Source organism: Osmerus eperlanus, chromosome 2 (assembly GCF_963692335.1).
Source record: "Osmerus eperlanus chromosome 2, fOsmEpe2.1, whole genome shotgun sequence".
NCBI lineage: Eukaryota > Metazoa > Chordata > Actinopteri > Osmeriformes > Osmeridae > Osmerus > Osmerus eperlanus.
The window spans coordinates 21626328-21649833 of NC_085019.1; the positions used below are offsets into that span (position 1 = coordinate 21626328).

Sequence of the window (23506 nt, forward strand, 5' to 3'; positions counted from 1 at the left end):
GAATAAGGAGAGAGGTGGCCCTCAGTTGAAGATGGGGCCTCTGAAGGGGTAGAGGAGGGGGCCACTGCTGGTGACTGGGGTGAGGGGGTTGGAGGACTGGAGGACTGGAGGACTGGAGGTCGGGCATGCTTCATGCAGGCCGGTCGGGGGCGGGTTCCTCTTTTGGATGAGAACCAAGTGTCTGGGAGTCAGAGAGTCAGAGAGTGAAGGAAGAGAGTGAGTCTAATTGGGTGGCTGGTGTCCATGAGAGATTTAGGAATGGAAAGAGGGAGGAGAGTAATGACGGAGCGTGGAGGGGGGGGGGGGGTCGGGGGGTCTACTCCTGCGGGGGGGCAGGGGGTCTACTCCTGCGGGGGGTCGGGGAGTCTACTCCTGCGGGGGGGCAGGGGGTCGGGGGGTCTACTCCTGCGGGGCGGCGGGGGGTCTACTCCTGCGGGGGGGCGGGGGGTCTACTCCTGCGGGGGGGCGGGGGGTCTACTCCTGCGGGGGGGCGGGGGTTTCGTTGGCGTTGTTGTCTGTGATCTTGTTCTCCACCTCGTCGTCAGAGAGCAGGTCCAGAGAGGCTCCCTCCACCTGGAGCTGACGCCTGCCTGAACGACTGGAGGAGAAACTGATAGCACCTCCACGTCTGGGGAGGAGAGGAGAGGAGATAAAAGAGGGTTGAGGAGAAAATTTATATATTAACTCTCAAACTCTATAGTGGGAGCATTTATAAACAGTACAGTATGTCTGTGTTTGCAGTATGTGTGTGTGTATACGGTGTGTGCGTATGTTTATAGCATGTGTGTGTTAGCCCCCGTACCTGAGCCGGCTCTTGAGTGTGTTGACCTCTCGGCTGAGGCCCTCGCTGGCCTCTGTGGCGTCGTCCAGCTCCCTCTGCAGCTTCCTGCGGTAGGCGTTAGCCCGCGTGGCCTCCTCCTCCGCCTCCTCCAGCTGTCTCTTCAGCTGCTTCATGCGCGAGTTAGCCTTCTCCATCTACACACACACACGGTCACACACACACACACGGTCACACACACACACACGGTCACACACACACACGGTCACACACACACACGGTCACACACACACACACACACAGATGTATCAGAGCTGTATACTTGGTAACAAGGTTGCCTCACCTATAACATGTGACAACACGTGACAACTTGAGACAAGGTGGCCGACCCCTGTGTGTTACTCTTTCTCACCTGCTCTTTGAACTGGTCGGCATGGCGACGCTCGTCCTCCACCTGCATGCACACCTCCTTCAGCTTCTTCTCCGTCCTCCGGACCAGCTTATTGGCTGCTGCTCTCTCCCTGGAAGGGGCGGAGCCATGAGAGGTTAAAGACAGACACCTGACAGAGCCGATTGGAACCATTCCTACTCAACTATTCGGTCCGTTTATTTTGCTCAATATCTGAAAGAGATGGGCTATGGACAAGCTAGCACCAATAGTTAGGGTGTTTGAGGAGGTCGGAAGAGTGTGTGTGTGTGACTGTGTGTGACTGTGTGTGTGACTGTATGTGTGTGTGTTCGAATCTCACTTGGCCTCCTGCTCCAGTTGTTCCTCCAGCTGCAGGATCTTGGACTCCAGGGTGGTGATGGAGGCCTTGAAGCGGGCCTTGACCGAGCCCTCCAGCTCACCCAGCTTGGCCCGCAGCTCCTTGTTCTGCCTCTCCAGCTGCTGACGGGCGTTCTCGCTCTTCTGGGCGGCACTGCGCTCCCCGCTCAGCTCCGTGGTCAGAGTGTCCACCTGGGGGGGGACGGGAGGGGGTGTGAAACAAGCGGTCTGGATCTGCTTTCACTCCTTCAGAGTCAATTAGTACAGGGTTGGATTGGGAACTTGATTCCTTTATTTCAACTAGCCTTGGGATAATCGCAGTTTCGGTACTTTGATGTTGTTTCCTGTATCTGTATTCCCTCTTCCTCATCACATGACCCTTACTGTCCCTCCCTCCCTTTCTGGTCTCTCCCAGGTCCTCCCTCCCTGCCTGGTCTCCCCCAGGTCCTCCCTCCCTCCCTGCCTGGTCTCTCCCAGGTCCTCCCTCCCTCCCTGCCTGGTCTCCCCCAGGTCCTCCCTCCTTGCCTGGTCTCCCCCAGGTCCTCCCTCCTTGCCTGGTCTCCCCCAGGTCCTCCCTCCCTCCCTGTCTGGTCTCCCCCAGGTGCTCTACCTGCATGGTGGTCTTCCTGAAGCGGTCGTTCAGCAGCTCCATGTTGCCCTGCTCCTCCTCCAGCTCCTCCTCCAGCTGGGCGATACGAGCTTCCAGGCGCCTCTTCTCATCCATCAGGGCTGACCTGGCGTGCGCACACACACACACCCACAGACACACACAGTGGGTTAGGGCCCGGTGGATTCACGGATGGTGTCAGGGCCGGCCCAAGCCTTTTTGGGGCCTTAAGCAGAATTGATTTGGGGGCCCCTCGGCGTCGCCAATTATTATATATTTTTTCTTCATTGCCGTATTTCTTAGATTAAACTTAGATGTATTACACATTGTTCATTTTTGGAGCTACGTTATTCGAGGGCGGCGTTTATTTGAGGGCAAAGTTTAATCGAAGAAATACGGTATTTTAGGCTAGCTGCGCTAGAATGCTATCGTGTTAGTTCGCTACATTAAATGTTCTTAGATAGTTTGAACAGTACGGTCTTCTAACTCACCGATTAAGCAAAGAGCAAATGTCAATGTTAATTAGAATAGCTAGCTCTATCTAATCTGCTTTTTATTAACGCTGATTTGCAAGGAATGCAAGAACAGTTAGCGTTAGATAGCGAAAACACCTAGACTAACTACTGTACTGTAACCATGTAAACTAGTTTAGCTTGCTAACGCAAGAGCACCTGCTTCTCTCCAGTTCTTTCAATAGATAATCTAGACAGGCGTTAGCAATAGGCTAGACTGCTAATCGTTTTCTGGCTATTTTTTCGTAAGCTTCCCTTCTAATGCCAACTAACAGCTAGTCTCTAGCTAGAGTCATTTGCTAAGTAAGGTATGTTGATGTGATATTTGAAACGTATTTAGCTAGCAGTGCACTAGTGGGCCCCAAGTGCAACACGAGAGAATGTTCATTAAAATGACATGCTGCTACAGCACTAGGTATTTCAGGACATGCTGCTCCTACCGTATTTTTGGTGCAGCGTTTAATCAAGGGCAGCGTTTAATCAAAGAAAAACGGTACATTAAACTGTAATTTCATGTGCTCTTGGGGGCCCTCTGGAGGCCACGGGGGCCCTAAGCAGCCGCTTAGTTCGCGTATGCCTTGGGGGTCTGTGTACTTTGCGGCCAATGGATTTTCGTTTTGAAATAAGAAAACCAAAATCGGGAAACGAGCTGTTTCCGACTACCATTTAGAAATACGAAAACAAAAAACGGAAAACTACCCATTTTCCATTTTCTGTTTTGATAATAGAAAACGGAAACCAAAAAAACGACCCGTTATCAGATTTTCTTTGATGTGCTTAAACATGGAAATCGGGAATTAAAATAGTGTGTGGAAATCTTCTTTCTCAATTTTGCGTAGATTTTTGTGTTGTGACCCCGAAGTTGCTCCCACGAGCTTGACAGTCACATTCAGGATGTCAGCAGAGGGCGCATAGCAGAGCAGATGAACGATAAAATTGCTCGCAGAGCAATCGAGCCTCAATGCAAAATTGGATTACATCGGACTGAAGCATGGTTCCAGAGTCTCATCAGCCACCTAGGTTCTACACCAAATTTGAATATTTTTCTAAGAAAGTCAGCGACCGGATATATTTTATAAATTATTTTAAAGTGAGTCTCTTTGACTTTTGGGGAAATGGGCCATTTAATGAATTTAAAATGTTAGTTTTTTTTATGGACAATGCAACCATATTCGGAACCTGTACACACAATCCTCTGTTATCAAAAAAATATTTAGATTTCAAAGCATCACTAATATATGTATTATTACATTTACATTTAGTCATTTAGCAGACGCTCTTATCCAGAGCGACTTACAGTAAGTACAGGGACATTCCCCGAAGCAAGTAGGGTGAAGTGCCTTGCCCAAGGACACAACGTCATTTGGCACGGCCGGGAATCGAACTGGCAAACTTCAGATTACTAGCCCGATTCCCTAAACGCTCAGCCACCTGACTCCCATTTACTGTCAAATAAAGTACAATCATTAATAAAAACATTTGGTAAAGTTGGTAAGGGTCTTATTCTTACATATAACAATGTGCTTTGAACTAACTGTAATAATGGTATCGGTATTGCTTTAAAGATCTTGTTGTATTCTCTATAAATACAGTTTAAATTATATTTGTCGAAGAAAGCTATATATTACAAAAGGTTACCAGACATCTATAACATCATTCACAAACACAATGCACTTTTCATACCAATCATATTTAAACAATGATTTCCTTGATTACAATGACCCTATTGTTCCATAAGGCTCAAATTTGTTAAGATAGAAATTTTTAGGCTCGAAGTTGATAGGCTCGAAATTTTTAAGATCGAATTTTTAGGGGGGCTCGAATTTGAGAAACCTGAATTGCCGAGTCTTGAATTTTTGGGTCAGATTATTTTTTTTTCATTGAAATATGTGAATTCGGTGTTGTTTAAATTATTCAAAGTATTCAATGCCTTTTAAAATTCAAAACATTATGTCACTGATTTGCTTCCATACAAATGGCAGCGCGCCCTCTGCTGACATCCTGAATATGTGACTGTCAAGCTCGTGGGAGCAACTTCCGGGTCATAACACTAAAATCTACGCAAAATTGAGAAAGAAGATTTCCACACACTATTTTAATTCCCGATTTCCATGTTTAAGCACATCAAAGAAAATCAGATAACGGGTCGTTTTTTCGTTTTCCGTTTTCTATTATCGAAACAAAAAACGGAAAATGGGTACTTTTCCGTTTTTTGTTTTCCTATTTCTAAATGGTAGTCGGGAAACAGCTCTTTTCCCGATTTTGGTTTTCTTTCTTTTTTTATTTCAAAACGAAAATCCATTGGCCGCAAAGTACACAGACCCTTGGGCCGGCCCTGGATGGTGTTCTCGACGTCAAACCCTGTTCCAGCGGAGGGTCACCTACTTGCCCGAGGTGCTGTTGGAGATCTCGTCCGCCAGCTCGTCCCTCTCCTGCTCCGCATGGCGACGCCCCCTCTCCGACGCCGCCAGGTCCTGCAACACGGCGTCCGATGATTGATATGATCCAATCACACACCCAGGAGAGACATGTATCGCCCCGTCCCCGCCCCCCGCCCCGGGAGGCTGGGGCCACCAGCTGTACCTCGTGAAGTTGAAGGATCTCAGCCTCCAGGCTTTTCAGCTTCTTCTCGTTCTCCTTGGACTGGGAGAAGATCTCATCTCTGGAGGCTCGTGCATCCTCCAACTCCCTCTGGTAGTCCTTCATCTGGGCCTGACACACACACACACACACACACGGTAAGCATGGCCTCGTGCACACAAACTCGGAGAGAACCAACACTGAGAAATGATTACGATTCTCTCGTGCAGTCTTAGATGGGATCTGTCACCCAACGTAGCCACGACACAACAGTGAAGAGTGATTTACTGTTTGGCTCCATTTCCATCACCGGTGGTAGGTGCTGGTGTTACCTGGAGTTTACGGAGCTGTTTGATGGCCTCGTCCCTGGCCTTGTTGGCTCCCTGTATGTGGCCCTCCATGTCCTTCAGGTCCATCTCCAGCTTCTTCTTGCCGGCCACCGCCAGGGCCCTCTGCTTCCTCTCGTCCTCCAGCTCCGCCTCCATCTCTCGCACCTGGGGGTGGAGGGGAGGGAGAGGGGAAGTGGACAGGGGTGGGGAGGGGAGGAAGTTGGGAAGTTCGAGAGGGATGGGGCAGGGGAGGGGAGGAAAGGGGACAGGGGAGGGGGGTAGGAGAGGAGAGGAGAGGAGGGGAGGAGAGAATATAGGAGAACAGACGAGAGGAGAGGGGAGAAGGGGAGGAAAGGAAGGGAAAATAAAGCGGAGAGGAGGGTGTGTTAGGGGAGGGGAGGAAAAGCAAGGAGAGGGGGGAGGGGGGTGGGAGTCAAACCCGGAGTAGTCATGAGGGCACAGGTGGTGACGTGCCATCACTTTGTACTGCTGTATATTGTCGTCAATCCAATCCATCCAGTGTTACTGAAGTTCATCTGGAACCACCTCTCTCTCTCTCTCTCTCTCTCTCTCTCTCTCTCTCTCTCTCTCTCTCTCTCTCTCTCTCTCTCTCTCTCTCTCTGCTCACCTGCTTGACCAGCGCCCTCTTCTTCTCGTCGTTCTGGTCGTCGCGTCCCTGCAGGTCCCTCTCGTACTGGGCCTTCATGGCCTGCATGTTGACCTCCAGGCGCAGTTTGGCGTCCTCCGTGGCCTGCAGCTCGTCCTCCAGCTCCTCCAGCTGAACCCGCATCTCCTCCAGCTGCTGGTCCAGGGAGCGCTTGGACTTCTCCAGCTCGTGGACCTGGGACGGAGCGAGGGGGGGGGGGGAGGAGGAGGAGGGAGGTGGGGTAGAGAGAGAAGAGATACAGAGAGAAGAGATATAGAGCAGTAAGGAGTGAGGGAGTGTGGGAGGATCGAGAGAAATAAAGAGAGAGATGGAGAGATAGAGTGGGAGAGAGAGGGAGATAGAGGGAAAGAGAGAGAAGTAGGAATCGGGAGAAAGAGAGTGGGAGAGAGAGTGAAGAGAGAGAAAGAGAAAGAAATAAGAGATAGGGAAAGAGAGAGAGAGAGAGAGATGTACATATAAACATGGAGAGAGAAGCGTGGAGGAAGAGGGGAAACAAGCTTGAATAACTATATAACTTCCTTGGACTAGAAGGTTCCAACTCTTACTCAGGGCAGGAGAATCGAAGATCACAGGGACACTCACGTTCTTGCCCACGTCGTCCTTGGAGCTCATCAGGTCCTCCATCTCCGCCCGGAGCTGCTTGTTGACTCTCTCCAGCTCCTCCTTGGCCTCCAGGGCCTCGTCCAGGGCCCGGGTCATAGACAGGGCCTTGGTCTCCTTCTCTCTGGCCTCGGCCTCCGCGCGGTCACGCTCCTCGGCGTAGCGGGCCGAGATGGTCTTCTCCTCGGCCAGCATCTGAACACAAACGTGAAGAAGTCTCTGACTTGTGTTTTTTTATGTCCGTTTTTATTTGTCAGTTGGAAACTTTGGGATTTGACGTCAGTGAACTCTTATCAAATTCTATAGCCAGTTCGATTGAGCTCATCCAGCAGGGGGAAACGGAAAGAAACTCTTCAAATGATTCACATATTTGACCCTTCTGACCTGGTCAAACTTCTTCTGCTTCTTCTCCAGGTTGGAGACGATCTGTCGCTGGTGGTCCAGGTCCACCGTGAGGTCGTCCAGCTCCTGCTGCAGGCGGGTCTTGGTCTTCTCCATCTTGTCGAAGGCGGAGGCCTTCTCCTCCAGGCGCTGGGCGGTCAGCTCCATGTCCTTCTGCAGCCTCCTCTTCACCTCCTCCAGACCCTCCAGAGCCCCCACGTCCTCCTCCAGCTTCTTCTTGGTCTCCACCAGCTGCACACACACACACACACACACACACATAAATACACATAAATACACACCCATGTGTGTGAGTGTGTGTGTGTGTGTGTAAGTGTGTGTTTGTGTATATGTAAGTATGTATGTGTGTGTGTGTATGTGTTTGTGTATGCCTGTGTGTGTGTGTGTGCATGCCTGTGTGTAAGTGTGTATGTGTGTGTGCATGTGTATGTGTATGTAAGTGTGTGTGTGTATGCGTGTGTGTGTGTACCTGGGCCTGCTGCGTGGCCAGCTGTTTCTCCAGGTTCCTGCGCGCCTCCTCGTCCTCTTCCTGCAGCTCCTGCAGGGCGCTCTTCTCCTCCTCCAGCTGACGGATACGCCCGCTCAGGTTCAGCTTCTGGCGGGTCTCCTCCTGGAGCAGCTCCTGCTCGCACACACACACGCACGCACGCACGCACGCACGCAAGTAGTCAACAGTCTTTCCTATGCATATGACAGTATGTACAGCTACTGCGAGGGGAGTGTGTGCCTCGTGAAGGTCCATCTCACCTGGGTGTCCTGCAGTGTGCTCTCCAGACCAGTGGTGTCCTTCGCCAGCTTGACGCCCTTCCTCTCTGCGTCCTCCAGCAGGGCCGACACGCTGTCCAGCTCCGTCTGCAAGCAGGCAAAGGTTCAGGGCCTCCCGATTGTCAGCTGTACCGCAGGGCCTGATGCACGGTGCGCGCAAGCGTTTGTGTGCGCGTGTCTGACTTGTGAGTGTGTGTGTGAGACGTGTGTGAGGTCCCATCTTTGTGAGTGTGTGTGTGAGGTCCCATCTATGTGAGTGTGTATGTGAGTGTGTGCAGGACTATCTACATGAGTGTGTGTGAGACGTGTGTGCGGTCCCATGCTTGTGAGTGTGTGTGTGAGGTCCCATCTATGTGAGGGTGTGTATGTGAGTATGTGAGGTCCCATCTATGTGAGGGTGTGTGAGGGTGTGTATGTGAGTGTGTGAGGTCCCATCTATGTGGGTGTGTGTGAGGGTGTGTGAGGTATTATCTACATGAGTGTGTGTCAGACGTGAGCGGTCGAGTGCATCCCAACCTGCAGCTTGTGCACCCGCTCAGCCTGCTCTCCCTTGGCCCTCTCGCCCTCGGTGACCCTGGCCATGACCTCCTGCAGCTGGGCCTCTAACTTCTTCCTCTTGTGCTCCGACTCGGTTTTGGACTGCTGGAGGCTCTTCACCTCCCCCACCAGCTCCTTGTTGGCGCTCTCCTGGCTCTGCTTGTTCTTCTCCAGGTTAGCTTTGAACTGGACGCAAGAGAGCAGAGCACTTCAGAGGGAGATACTTGCCTAGGTCCGTCGACAGTCAGTTTTGAGGATGACAGTCGCCGTTTGGCTTGGGGAGGACATGACGGAGTTTGCGGGGACATTCAACCAGAGGGCAAAGAACATCTTGGTGGACGTCAAAAGTCATCTAAATAAAGACCTTTCTCTCACAATGTCATCGTTTGTGTTTCCCGGTGTCTGCGTGAGAGCAGCAGCCCTACCCTCTTGGCCTGCTCCAGCTGCTCAGACAGCTCCTCCAGGGCGGTGGAGTGCCTCTGCCTCATGTCCAGGAACTGGGCCTCGTGGTTCTTGGTCTCCTCGTCGATGGTCTTCTTCAGCTCGGTCACCTCCTGCTCTCGCTTGGTCCTGACCGAGTGGATGGAAAGGGGTTGAGAATGATGAGTTTAAGATCCCCCCCACCACCCTCACCCCCCAGGAAAAGACAGAATCCAAGCCAAATCCCCAGGTCGGGACGCCCACACAGGCAAAACAGACTCAAACCACACCAGCCTGAATTCTCCTTCCCTCGCGCCAGTAGACCAACCACGGGAGCACCGAACAAGTGTTTTCGAGGACCAGAGCGTCCGCAGAAGTCCCCCCCCCCCCCCGCGCCCCAGTTCCCCGACCCACCTGAGCTCCTGCTGTGCGGCCGTGGTGTCCAGCGTGTCCTCCAGCTCCGTCTTCAGGGCCTCCAGCTCCTCGCCCAGGTCCCTCTTCAGCTTCTCCGCCTTGTTCCTCGAGAGCTTCTCCGACTCCAGGTCCTCCTGCAGCTCGGCCAGCTGGGCCTGCAGCTCCCGGACCTGCTTCAGGGCGTTGTTCTTCTGGGCCGCCTCCTCGTCGCCCCTGAGGAGCACGCACACACACACACACGTCAAATTCACATGCATGGATGTTGTGTACTGTGTGGCCATCAGGAGATCCATCGAGAGGGTTTTTGTAATCGTCCAGAGCAAAATCGCTGGACGTAAAGATGTTGCTATGCTCGTGTTTACCACAGGGGGGCAGTATAGGATCGCGTACGTGTTTTCTTCCCTTAAAGAGGTGATGGCGGTCACAGTCTGAATGGGGTAGCGTGAATGAGTTGTACCTGAACGTCTGAGTGTGTTTTTACTGGCCAGTGAAAAGTACAGTCTCGAACACGAAGCCAACTTTGATACACACACACATTCCAACCTTGTGAGCTCTCCAGCATAAACACTATTCTTAGAGGTCTGGCCAGCACCATATCATGACAGGAGAACAAAACAACGATAAACACTCCCAGGTTATTTTTAATGGCTAGATTATAGGATTATCTGTGTGTATGTCTACCGGAGCCCAGCTCCATCACAGTTAAACCTGGTTATGACCTAGAAAACGGTTGAGGCCGTCTCGGAAAGCTGCGAGGATGATGACGTCTCCACGAAGGCATGTGGAGTCACGTCAACGGTCGTCACTCAGAGAACAAGTCACCCTCAACTCTTAGTCCGTCCTCGTCATTCGACTTCCCGCCATTTTCGAACAGCTGAACCACGACGCGAGGGAAAAGACAAACCCATTGACAGGGACTTCCTGGTATCGTATGTAGCCTGTACTGAACTCCTCTCTCTCTCTCTCTCTCTCTCCCTGTCGTCCTGCCTCTCACCTGGCCTGTAAGGCCTGCAGCTCCTCCTCCTTCTTGGCCAGCTGGACCTTGAGCTCCTCTATCTGGGCTTGCAGCTCCGCGATCTGGTCCTGCAGGTCGGTGGTCTCGGCGTCCAGCTTCCTCTTGGCCTTCTCCAGCTCCTGGCGCATCTTCTCCTCCTTCTTCAGGCGCTCTGGAGGGACGGAGGGGGAGAGAGGGAGAGGTGAGGGGGACGGGGGGGAGAGAGGGAGAGCAGAGGGTGGATGGAGGGAGAGAGGGAGCGCAGAGGGGAAGGGGGGAGAGTGGGGAGAAAGATGGAAGAGGAATGGAGGGGTTGTTGGGTATCTGTTACCGGGTAGAACCTGTGAAGCTTGTTTGTGCTTGAGATTCCTACACTGTTAAGTGACTTCTCTGACTACACAGATAAGTCGGGCGTTTTCTGTGAGTTAGGAGTTGTGGAGGAGCTCCAGGTAAGGACTGAGAGAACTGGAGTTTGATCCCGTGGCACTGGTACCTTCCAGATCGCTCATCATGATCTCCTGCTTGTTCTTGACCTTGCCCAGGTTCTTGGCCTTCTCCTCCTCGTCAGTCAGCATGGAGGTCATCTCGTTGATGCGGTCTTCCTGAAGCTTCTTCTCCTGAGGGGGGGGAACGAAGAAAGAGATGGATGTTGTTTAAAAATATTAGTTGAGTGATATCTGTGGCAATGTTTACTTGGTTCAAATTTGGTGTTGGATGGATTAGTCTGTTTGGCTTCTTGAACCACTCCCACAATGAAGAGTGAGAACACTTCTGATCTGATGACACCCTGGTCGAAGGTTAAACACTGGGGGTTCCTCACCTTGAGGAACTTGGAGTTCTGGTCCTCGAGCTGCAGGATGTCCTCCTCAAACTTCTTCATCTTGGCCTCGGCCGTCACCTTCTCCAGCTGCAGCTTCTGCCGGGCCGCCTCCTCCTCGTCCAGCTGCTCCTCCAGGTCCTGGATGTGGGTCTGCATCTTCTTCTTCTCGTTCTGCATGCCCTGGTTCCTCTCCTCCTCCTCCTCCACCCGGGACTCCAGGTCGTGGAGGATCTCCTCCAGCTCCTGCTTCTTGGCCGCCAGGCGGGCCCGCATCTCCTCGGCCTCGGCGAACAGCTCCGTCTCCGCCTGGAGCTGCTCCGCCAGGATGTTCTTCTCCTCCGTCAGCTGAGGAACCACAAACATGCCAAGGTCAGGTCGGCCTCGGTCTTCTAGTGGAATAGAGTGGGCCCTGAAGGGCATGCTCATCGTGACTAACTGAAACTCGTCCCTTGGAGAAAAAGTATCTCAGGATACGGTATCGTAATTATTCAGCGGCTTAGCTCAGCTCCAGTTATCAACTGGAAACCAGTTAAACTAGTGTTCCTCTCGCTATATAGTTCATATTTAAATCCACTATTGTGTCTTCATTCTAGGGACCCCTCTGGTCATCGGTCTAAGGATGGAGGTCCGGTGAGGGCACTGACCTGCTGATGTTTCTTCTCCATCTCCACCAGCTCTCCCTCCACCTTGCTCTGCTTCTCCTTCACCTTCACCAGCTCTTCATCCTTGGCCTGCATCTCCTCCTCTTGCCTGGTCACCTGCAGCAGGGGCTTCACCTGACACACACACACACGTCTGGGGTCAGTCATGGGACACTCAGACACACACACACACACACACACATCCACAAAGCGAAACACACACCTTGGTGAAGAGCCTCCACCACTGCCAGTGCCGTAGCTTCAGGTAGGCGGCGCAGTTCCTCTGCAGCACCTTCAGAGCACTCAGCTGCTGCTGCTTCTTAGCGAACGCCCTGGCTCGAGAAAGAGAGGCTCTGTGAGAGGTAGCCAGGAGAGTTACACGGTACTTGTGGTCTCCGTTTGAGAGTTAAGGCCTAGGTACTAGAGACTCGGGCAGGTCATACTTGTGGTCTATGTAGAGACTAGGGACTAGGGCAGGTCTGACCTGTGGGGTAGGAACTAGAGACTAGAGCTGGTCTTACTTCAGGGCTTCGTTCTAGGGGGATGTGGGATGTGGGGTTCTCGTTAGATGTGGGATGGGAACTAGGGACCAGATAAGGCCTTACTTGCGGGCTAGGTAACCACGGCAGACAGACTGGAAGTAGATGATGATGTCGGTGATCTTCAGGTCACGCTCCTCCTCCAGGTGAGCCAAGACTCCGGCCCGGAAGAAGATCTTACTCTGACCGATCCGGAACAGGTTGGGGTCCAGCTCCAGGGCCCGGATCTGGGGGAGGGGGGAGGGAGGGAGAGGGGATGGAGAGAGGAGGGATAGAGGGTGGGTGTGGGGATGAAGGGTAGGGGGGATGGAGGGAGGGAGGGGGTTGGCGGGTGAGGGGATGGAGGGAGGGGGATGAATAGTTAGTGGCAAGATCATTCATTTAACTCATCCTTGGTTCATTTATGGATGAATCCAATATCCTCACCATTCTCTCACAGGCTTGCTTGCCATCCATGAAGCCCTTGGGAATGGCATTGGGTGTCAGGATCTCATATCTGCAGAGGAGAAGAAATGGCGAAAGGAACAGAGAGGAGAGGAGGGGAGAGGAGGAGATGGTCATCATCACACTGGTCCTCCATGTTGACTGAAGCCGGGGTGTGAGGACTGCGAGAGCCTTCTGACTGAGGCTAGCGCGAGACTGTGTGTAAAGCAGAGAGAGGCCTCATATTCACACGGACCTACTGTTCCCTGACTGACAACTACACTGAAACTACTTCCCAGGGCTGAAGAGATCATAGTATGCAGGTTGAGGAGATATGACCTCCCGTCCTTCCCTAACAGTCTGAAAACAGGAAATGACATCAAAGTAGTTTGGGTTTGATAACCAGCCTCTGAAGATGGTCATCAGGGGCCAGAGAGGTTTGTGAAGCAAGCCCAGGAGGTCCTATATGGGATGACATTTACATTTACATTTAGTCATTTAGCAGACGCTCTTATCCAGAGCGACTTACAGTAAGTACAGGGACATTCCCCCGAGACAAGTAGGGTGAAGTGCCTTGCCCCAGTTGGCATGACCGGGAATCGAACTGGCAACCTTCGGATTACTAGCCCGATTCCCTCACCGCTCAGCCATCTGACTCCCTATGGATGAGTGTCCCTACAGAACCAGTACCTCTGCCTGAACTCCTGGAAGATGATCCGGTTGGGGAAGCCCTGCCTGCAGATGCGGATCCCCTCTAGAACTCCATTACACCTCAGCTGGTCCAGAACCAGGTGCGGGTCCAGTTTACCAGCCTGGGAGTAGAAGGTGGAGGGAGGAGGGGTGAGAAAGAAAGAGAGAGAGAGAGAGAGAGAGAGAGAACGAGAGAGAGAGAGAGAGAGAACGAGAGCGAGAGCGAGAGCGAGAGCGAGAGAGAGAGAGAGAGAGAGAGAGAGAGAAAGAGAAAGAGAAAGAGATGGAAGGAAGGAAGGAAAGAATGAAAAAGTTTAAGTGAGTTAACAGTAAAAAAATCTTTACATAGCATCGTCAACTGACACAGCTGTTTATGGACGATGACAGAAGGAGCACAGCCGGTGGGAGGTAGCAAACGCCTGTGGCACAGCACAGCTGAACAGTATGGATGAGGCCCAGTGAGCCCTCACCCTCTTCTCGTGGTTGGGGATGATGCAGCGGACGAAGTTGGGGTTGGTGTTCCTGAGCGTGGCCATGAGCTTGGTGAGGGACTCCTTGTACAGCTGGCCCACCGTGCGGAACATGCCCTTCTTGGTCTTGTACGCCGCCCCAAACGCCGTCTCGTTCATCCCCGCCACCTGGTCCAGACCCACGATGCGGTCCACTGGAGAGACGGGAGAGGAGGAGGAGACACCAGGGCAGTGGTTTGTGTGAGAGCGCTGAGAGAGGACAGGCTGAACACAGCCAGTCTAAGACACTCTGATCCAAGACTAGATGCGTTGTCAAAGGAGATCGCCCATTGGCCGCCATATTGTTCCATCGAACAGCAGGTTTCCTCTGTCACCACTGAGAACAGCGAGATCCAGACCACCTCTGAACTTTCAGCAGGTATAATTCAGTTTACTCCAATGGACCTCCTTTGAACACACATCCTACTCTGGGACTAGAGACCTAATCATGGCCCGAGCCGCCATCTACACGTGAACAAACTGACCAAGCAGCAGCGGAGGACTGCAGGGTATGGCCAAGGCAGATGAGGGGGAGGTCTAAGCCAATAAGGTGAAACAACAACATGACTGACAGCCAGAGTGGGTAGAACATAGATGGTCGTTCTTTGCCTATGACTATGACTATACGGGCCAAAAAGCAGAGCAAAGGAACAACAACAAACATCGACACAAACAACCTAATTCTTCCATTCTTGAGGCTTCATTCTGAGCAACACAAAAAACATATTTGAGCTGAAATAGGTTAACATTACAAAATGTATTAAAATATGAGAAACAGCACCCTCAACTCTTGTCTGAACACCTGCACTTCCTCCTCTAGTTTGATTGATGGTAGTTTCACGAAAGGACAAAAGGAGGAAGGAGTGCCTCGCCAAAGGCAATTGGATGAAACAGGACTGCTGGAACACAATTGGCTGGAAAGTATTGGCAAACTCCAACCATTCAAAATTGACATTCTACTGGCACTGGGGTGTCTGTGTTGATAAACAACTCTCAGAGGGCCTTCTTAGCTTACGCAACATGTTTATAAGGAATTTGTTCCCTTTATTGAGGGAACAAAAATCCTATTGTTCTGATACCTCCAAATCCCAACATAATTGCTCAGATGTAAGATAACAGAAGGTGAGATAAGGTCCTCTGCCAACTGTCGCCTTCAGTAAGCATCTGGTTGTCTGTTTGTCTGATCACCTTTCAGACTGACCGGAACATGAGTCCTGGGCCCAAACCACATAGTAAGCCTGATCCTAATATGGCTAAAACAGACATATCAAATTCCATACAACTGGAATCTGAGGAAAACATTTCCTCCATCTGGATATCATATATTATGTTACTCCAGCTTGCAGATCAAACCTTGCCAGGAAACACAACACAAAAGTCAAGTGACTGAAGAACAGACTAGAACCCACATCTAAAGAACATCAAAATTCAGTGGAGTACGTTTAATAGCATCCCGACACCATTCTTGTTCCTGCACCCATCGCTGTGGCCCTCTTTAGCTTCCCCAGTTGGATTGACAACCGGCTGGTTTTTCATCCCTGCTTCCCTCCTTTCACTGTTTATCTTTCCTATTTTTAATAAAAGAAGATTAATCGCACAAAGCAGAGATTAGATATCTGGCGTGCAGGTTTCTGGCAGCGCTCCACATCCCAGAAAAGCTGCCCCATACCACGCCAAAGACATGACAGGTTCCAGCGATGTACAGTAAGCGCGGCCTTAAATCATCTTTACCGACCTGCTAGAAGGTTCTCTATATGAGCTGGTTTAGGAGAATAGTCTCCATCTGTCCTTCGCCTGTCCGATTCAGCCTAGCTGAGGTCACTTCACATGGCACTGATGAATGTTTGAAACAGACAGAGTTCTTACACTGTGCTTGGGTTTGCACATTGTGCTGTTGACTTGAAACAGCTGACGCCGAGAAAGAGGCATGGGCGTACTGGCTGTCGTTTATTGTACCGTATCGACACCCAATGTGCCGGCACAAGAACGGGCACTTCTACAAACCTAGAGTAAACTGCTCACCTTTCCAACAGCTCATACCGCAGTCATGAACTGAGGATATTGAGGGAGCAGGCGAGGGATAAGTGCTGAGAGGGACTGTTTGTACAGAGATGCCGTTTAATAGCTTGTGTCCATAAACGGTGTACTCATGCAATGCCCAGGGGGGTGTTTAGGAGTACAGACAGACAGATAGATAGATAGATAGATAGATAGACACAGACAGACAGATAGAGAGAGAGAGAGAGAGAGAGAGAGAGAGAGACAGACAGCTGTGGAGGGGGTGGGCAGGGGTGCAGAGGTCAGGCTGACAGACAGAGCTGGAAGACAGACACCACAGCCCAGGTGCAGCAGCAGCAGTGCAGACACTGTGTGACTGTCAGACAGACAGACGGGAAGATTGTCAGACAGACAGACAGACGGGCAGATTGTCAGACAGACAGACAGACAGACAGACGGGAAGATTGTCAGACAGACAGACAGACGGGCAGATAGTCAGACAGACAGACGGGCAGATTTTCAGACAGACAGACGGGCAGAGAGACAGAAAGACAAACAGACAGACAGGACATTCACCTGCAGGCGCCTCATGGAGACCAGACACATTGTCATAGAAAGACGCTCTCTGAAACGTCTGAATGTCTACAGTCCAGAGAGAGCCAGAGAGAGAGAGAGAGAGAGAGAGAGAGAGAGAGAGAGTTTGAGGGGTGGCAACATTGCCTGGTAGAGCAGCACAGACGGGCTCGTACACACACGCACAAACGCACACACCCATGTACACACAAACGCATACACACACACACTCAAATGAACACACACACACACACTTATCATGCATTCCCAAACATATCACACACTATCACATACACACCCACACAAGCCCTGATTAGTTGTGTACATTTTCAGAGAGAGAGACTCATGTTGTTAGCAACAGTACTTGCTCAACTAGAATATTCCATGCGCACAAACAAAGCACAGAGAGAAAAACTTGTCATGTTAGCCACGCTGTGCATTGTCTTATCCAAACCATGAACTAATTAATGGATAGATTAATGAAAACAGGGATTACTAAATAATTTCCTGTCCTGTCCGGTCCTTTGTGTAAACATTATGTAGAGTTCTAATAACTTCATTATGAGACTCACCCCTTCTCTCTTTGATCGTATAAGTCTGATGTGTCAGGAGATAACAAGGAAACTAAGACTGTCCTCATTTAGAAGGATAGGAAGTATTCTGGTTCTGGTTTAGCTCATTAAGCCAGGTTGTTTGGACTGGCAAACTTCGTTCTGGCCACCGAGAAGCAGGAGTTGGGTCTGACCTGGACACAGGCCAGACAGATCCACTCCACTGAGACCCAGAACCAGAAACCAAGATGTTTGATCCAGAACCAGGCCCAGAACCAGGTCCAGAACCAGGCCAGGCCCAGGCCCAGGCCCAAACCTTTGGCCTAGGCATCCAGAAACGACAGAGGATGCTGGACTCACCGTCCTTCCAGAGTTCCCCCACAAACTTGTCTGCTGACTGGTGCAGCAGCGTGGCCACGTTGTCGTTCAGTGGGTCCATGTTCTTCATCAGCCACTCGTCTGCCTTGTAGTCCACCTGGGGAGGAAGAGGAGGAACACTCAGGGACCAACAACCACTGAATGAGAGGCCATCGAAAACAACCTATTTGGTCGATGCTTTCCGGAATATTATGGATGTACTATGCCTGGGTCACCACCTGGATTACTTTCACACTCTCCCAGGTCCTGAACTGAACGAAATACCCAGGACGGTATAGGCAACACATGGAGATCCACACAGGCCGCGGTAGCCTCGGAACGCCCGAATAAAAGACTCACTTCTGAGTGACAGGATGACATGCAGGTCAGTCCGTCACTCGGTCCTCTGAGGTAAATCAAATTAAGACCCTGTCGCTCTGTCGCTATGTGTGGAATCATATTAGCTTTCATGTGGGGGGATGATATTCACTTTCAGAGCGAGGGGGGGGGGGGGGGGGGGGAGCCCAGCTCCGCTCTGCTGAGGAATGCTAGCAGGCAGCCTCGGTCCAGATGGTAGACCACCACGCCGAGGTGAAAGTCCGGACCCTCCTCTGTTACGCAACGGGGCCTACAGAACCTCGCCAGAATGGGATCCAGATGTAGATCTCCCCGCTCCTCCAGACAGAACAACCGGGCTTTTGTGCTGCGCCGATGACCTGTTCTCTCCGACCCTGGAGGAGGTATGTAGCCTCGCAAGCCGCGTCGTGCCAGACGGGCCGCTGCCAAGATGACGCACATCGACACCCACCAACAACACGGTTCCGAGGGAGAACCGGGAGGGTACCTAGAGAACCTGGCAACATCTGAGGGCTTCAGGGGCTGGTTGCCATTCTGATATCAGAATTTTAAAGTTGACCTCTGACCTTACAAGGAGGCTGTAAGGTCAGAGGTCAACTTTAAAATCCTTCCTGGAGTATAATGGAGGACCTCAGGTTCAATATGTGCGAGAAGAACACCGAACACAGCAGCTAGCCTCAGTGCCGCACATCTATTTAGGGTTAAGGTTAGGAAGATTTTGATTGGCCTCATTTATTTAGATTATACCTTGGGTTACAATAATCATGTTCGGGTTAGGGACACCACTCTATCTATTGTTTAGGTCCACTATCACAGCTGCTGTCACACAGGATGGAGTGATGGAGATCAATCCAGTGGTTCCCGATAAACAATAGCACCCATATACAGACAGCGAGGAGAGATGGAGTCATGGGGCCAGGTCTACATCCACCCAGAGCAGCCTGTGGTCGTACACATACCTTGCCGGCGTAGTGGATGATGCAGAAGTCGGCCTTGTCCTTGAGCTGGCGAGGCTTCTGGAACTTGGGGTGTGTGCCCTGTTCCTGGAGCACCTTGTCTATGAAAGTCTTGTCTGTGGCCTTGGGGAACCAACACTCCTCATCCAGCAGGGCCAGCACTCCTGGGGGGTTAGTCTGCACACACACACACACACACACACACACACACATACACACACACATACACACACACACACACATACAGATGAGGAGACAAAACATGAATGTTGAGGTTTCTGGCGTGTGAGTGTGGTAGTGTTTTAACATCAAGTATTCCACTGTGCCTGCAGACACACACACATGCACTAGTTTGATTTTCCTATCCTAGTGGGACCCGACAATTCACAATTGTGTTATCTCTAACCACTAACCCCTAATTATAACCCTAACACTAGTTGTAACCCTAACCCTAAACCCCTCAAACTTAATGAAAAAAGCATTTCAAGTTATGGGGCCCAGCAAAAGGCAAGCAAAGGTTTTTTCATGTTTCACTATACTTGTGAGGACATTTGCTCTCCCACAAGGGGTGTTTAAACCAAGACCCACACAGAGGCACACCCTCACTCACCGGCCTCTCGATGAGGTCGATGCACGGCTGCAGGTCCAGGCCGAAGTCGATGAAGCTCCACTCGATGCCCTCCCGCTGGTACTCCTCCTGCTCCAGGACGAACATGGTGTGGTTGAACAGCTGCTGGAGCTTCTCGTTGGTGTAGTTGATGCACATCTGCTCAAACGAGTTCAGCTGGGGGAGAGAGAGGAGAATTACAGATCGAGACACGATCAAGTGCCCTGAAAAGAAATACAAATGATATTCATAATCATGTGTTCATTTAGCAGATACTTGTTATCCAAAGTCACATGTAGGAAGTGGGGTTTGAACCAGCGATATATTTATATTTAGTCATTTAGCAGACGCTCTTATCCAGAGCGACTTACAGTAAGTACAGGGACATTCTCCCCGAGGCAAGTAGGGTGAAGTGCCTTGCCCAAGGACCCAACGTCAATTGGCACGGCCGGGAATCGAACCAACAACCTTATGATTAATAGCCCGACTCCCTAACCGCTCAGCCACCTGACTCCCGCGATCCCTTGATACGCAGTCAGATTGTTCTACCCCTTAGCTATACCCATCCCCCAACAATGCTTCATGATTTCTCTGTGTGGTAAGTATGTGTGTGGTTGCCTGAAGCCGCCACAAGACAGGATCCCGGTCTACCTCGAAGATCTCAAAGCCAGCGATGTCCAGGATGCCTATGAAGGAGGCTCCCTGGCGCTTGGTCCTGTCCAGGGCCTTGTTGATGCGGTGCACCAGCCAGCGGAACAGGCGCTCGTACGTGGCCTTGGCCAGGGCCTCCACCGCAAAGTCAGCCTGGGGAAGAAGAATCAGAGCTGGGTCAGAACTGGGCAAGACCAGAGTCAGAACTGGGTCAGACCTGGTCAAGACCAGGGTCAGAACTGGGTCAGAACTGGGCAAGACCAGGGTCAGAACTGGGTCAGACCTGGGCAAGACCAGGGTCAGAGCTGGGTCAGAACTGGGCAAGACCAGGGTCAGAGCTGGGTCAGAACTGGGCAAGACCAGGGTCAGAACTGGGTCAGACCTGGTCAAGAACAAGGTATAAACTTGGTCATTGGCTAACTGTCACAATAGGTTCAACCCACATATACTTTTACTGTACTTATAAATCATACACATGCACAGAGGATATCTATGTTGTTAAGTGTTCAGATCCCACCTGTTCTTTGGTCTGGGCCTTCTGGACGTAGTCCCGGCCCACCTTGATCCTGGGGGAGAGGATGGCCCTGGTGAACTCCATCACGTTCATGCCCAGGAGGTGGCACAGCTTCTGGGCCGCTGAGGGAGGGGGGAGGGGGGGTAGTGCAGGGGGCATGAGGACCCACACTCTGACCGTTATAAGGATGATGGACAGGCCTGTGTGTGTGTGTGGGGGGGGTCTACAGGCTTACATGTGTTCTCTGGCATGGAGGCTTGGTCTGTGTTCCTCTCCTTCTTGAAGACGATGTTCCCAAACTGCAACACTGCCGAAACCACCTTCAGCATGCCTGCAGCAACACGGGGCAGAGAGCGATTCAAGAGGCTACAACGTGCATGTGTGTCTGTGCGGTGTGTGTCTGTGCGTGTGTATGTGCGTGTGTGTCTGCGCGTGTGTGTGTCTGCGCGTGTGTGTGTCTGTGTATGTGAGCATGTGTGTGGGCTAGCATGTGTGTTGGCTAGCATGCGTGTGGGCTAGCATGCGTGTGGGCTAGCATGCGTGTGGGCTAGCATGCGTGTGGGCTAGCATGTGTGTGGGCTCGTACTCACAGACGATCTCTTCGTGGGAGAAGCTCATGATGTGCATGGCCTCCATGGTCTCCTGGAAGTTGTCCTTGTCCTGCTGGCCCGGGATGGGGAGGTTCCCATTGGACAGGAAGTGGTAGCTGTTGAAGCCCTCCAGGAGCAGATCAGCTGGGAGACGAAGAAGAGAGAGAGGGGGGGAGGATAGAGAGAAAGGGGGGGAGGAGAGAGAGAGGGGGGAGAGAGAGAGAGAGAGAGAGAGAGAGAGAGGGATATATATATATATATATATATATATAGAGAGAGAGAGAGAGAGAGAGAGAGAGAGAGAGAGAGAGAGAGAGAGAGAGAGAGAGAGAGAGACAGAGAGAGAGAGATGGAGAGGGGGGAGAGAGAGAGAGGGAGAGGGGGAGAGAGAGAGAGAGAGAGAGAGAGAGAGAGAGAGAGAGAGAGAGAGAGAGAGAGAGAGAGAGAGGAATACAGAGAGAAAAAAAGAGAAACAAAGAGAAAGAAAGAAAAACAGAACGGGAACAGATTAGTAAGAGAAGAGAATGGCAATAACATCCATGGTGAAATCATCGACTATGACAGTCTTGGTCAAAGCCCTGATAACAGAGTGGGGATCGCAGCCTGGTTGACACACTCACATTTGAGGTGCTCCCCAGCTCCAGCCAGCAGCTGGTAGAAGATGTGGAAGGTCCTCTCGTCTTTGGCCTGGCGGATGGCTCTGGACTTCTCCAGCAGGTCTGGGGGTGAAGGGGTCAAGGGCTAATGGAGCACAGCCCCCCTCCGGGAGGGGAGGGGGGCAAGCTGGAGCCAGTTGTACTGTCAGAGGGGCCAGTTACATTCAACATTAATGTTGTCATATAGTTTTCTGCATCGAAGGCAGTAACAGGCAAAATACCATGTTTATCATATATTCAGACTGTACATTTAGGGGGGGCCACAAGGGGGTCCAAGCCTGTCCAAGCACAGGGGCACAGGTCCCACTGCCCCCCCCCCCCCCCCCACCCCCCTCTCTCTCCCACAATCACCCCAGACCTCCTCACCTGCCTTCCTACTGGACTGGCTGCTACAAGGTTCTCCTATAGGCCCACTACACGCCTTCTCCAGAAGAGAACAACAATCTCTTTGCATGTAATGGTACCTTCTTAGATATCTGACATTGCGTCCTTCCATGGATACTGGGAATGATCATGCAGCGTCGATATTAACCTTGCTCATGTGTTTCTAATCTCTTCTGACTGGGAACAGGGCGTCATTCTTCACAGTTTATATATGACCAGACTCCAACTGTGGTCTAGTTTTACAGGGAAGATTTCGAGCCGTTGTAGTCAGTGTTTCCAGACACCTTAGCAACAGTATCAGCCCTTAGCGACAACGAATGCAAATAAAACCAGCCCTTTCACCGTTTTCGAAATCAAACTTTCTCAAACTCCAGGTCTGGAACAAAAAAGACGATCTTCCTGAGAGATGCAACTATGTACTGGTCTGACGAGCGTAAGGATCGATCAGGGACAGATTGTCGCCCCGAGGCTGCCAGCCAGTGACTCTGCTGCTCACTAAACGAATCAAATAAACATGAATAAAGATGAAGCGCTGTCTGAATCGATCGGGGAGCGCGCTGGCAGGGCCGGGCGGCTCGGTGGAGAGGACGAGCATTCTTGTGGTGAGCAGAAAAACCCTGGAAAGCCCTGGAGCCAAGCCGCAGCTAAGTTCAGCCTCCACACTCTGGAGGGGCCTCTTTCCAACTCTTTTCTTAGGCCTGTACTGGGTCTCCCACTCCTCTTTCTGTACTGCTTCTGTCTGTTCTCCCGTCCCTCTCTCTCCCTCTCCCTCTCTCTCTCTCCTCTCTCTCTCTGCCTCTCTCCCTCTCTTTCTTCTCCTCTCCTCCTCCACCTCACCTTCTTTTACCCGATGCTCCACATTCCTTGTCTATCTCTCCACCGAGTCCTCCAATCCTCCTCTCTCCTCCCTCTCCCTCTCCCTCTCCCTCTCCCTCTCCCTCTCCCCTCCTCTCCCTCCCTCCCCTCCCTCCCTCCACTCCCTCCCTCCCTCCCTCACTCTCTCTCTCTCTCTCTCTCTCTCTCTCTCTCTTCTCTCTCTCCTCTCTCTCTCTCTCTCTCTCTCTCTCTCTCTCTCTCTCTCTCTCTCTCTCTCTCTCTCTCTCTCTCTCTCTCCTCTCCTCTCCTCCGCCTGTCATCCCCCGCGACCACCCCCCTCCTCCCTCCTGTCCTCCTCCACAGACTCTCCCAGGATACAGGTTTCGATGTTGGCTCCAACGATGTAGCCGGCAACGTCGAAGTTGACCCTGATGAACTTGCCCTGTGTGATGCAGAACCAGAACACTTGTCAGAGAGCCAGGCGGCTGAGTGAGAGATCTCGT

General features: G+C 51.7%; 1 protein-coding gene across 1 annotated transcript in view; it reads right to left on the reverse strand.

Moving 5' to 3' along the window:
* Positions 1–443: 443 nt before the first annotated feature.
* LOC134038348 (myosin-10-like) overlaps positions 444–23506 on the reverse strand; it is a 30756-nt gene continuing 7693 nt past the window's right edge. The window contains exons 4-37 of the mRNA XM_062483770.1: positions 23382–23445; positions 21768–21866; positions 21148–21291; positions 20793–20888; positions 20561–20679; positions 20044–20196; positions 19396–19569; positions 18789–18962; positions 17476–17590; positions 13955–14148; positions 13485–13606; positions 12798–12867; positions 12438–12598; positions 12056–12164; positions 11836–11967; positions 11192–11536; positions 10865–10988; positions 10372–10543; positions 9378–9590; positions 8969–9113; positions 8523–8729; positions 7989–8093; positions 7711–7863; positions 7224–7472; positions 6822–7034; positions 6201–6413; positions 5576–5737; positions 5247–5375; positions 5049–5137; positions 2155–2278; positions 1528–1736; positions 1191–1299; positions 803–975; positions 444–628 (exon numbers count right to left, since the gene is read on the reverse strand). Of these exons, the coding sequence (XP_062339754.1) occupies positions 475–628; positions 803–975; positions 1191–1299; positions 1528–1736; positions 2155–2278; positions 5049–5137; positions 5247–5375; positions 5576–5737; positions 6201–6413; positions 6822–7034; positions 7224–7472; positions 7711–7863; positions 7989–8093; positions 8523–8729; positions 8969–9113; positions 9378–9590; positions 10372–10543; positions 10865–10988; positions 11192–11536; positions 11836–11967; positions 12056–12164; positions 12438–12598; positions 12798–12867; positions 13485–13606; positions 13955–14148; positions 17476–17590; positions 18789–18962; positions 19396–19569; positions 20044–20196; positions 20561–20679; positions 20793–20888; positions 21148–21291; positions 21768–21866; positions 23382–23445 (5214 nt within the window). The 3' untranslated portion in view covers positions 444–474. The remainder of the gene's footprint in view (positions 629–802; positions 976–1190; positions 1300–1527; positions 1737–2154; positions 2279–5048; positions 5138–5246; positions 5376–5575; positions 5738–6200; positions 6414–6821; positions 7035–7223; positions 7473–7710; positions 7864–7988; positions 8094–8522; positions 8730–8968; positions 9114–9377; positions 9591–10371; positions 10544–10864; positions 10989–11191; positions 11537–11835; positions 11968–12055; positions 12165–12437; positions 12599–12797; positions 12868–13484; positions 13607–13954; positions 14149–17475; positions 17591–18788; positions 18963–19395; positions 19570–20043; positions 20197–20560; positions 20680–20792; positions 20889–21147; positions 21292–21767; positions 21867–23381; positions 23446–23506) is intronic.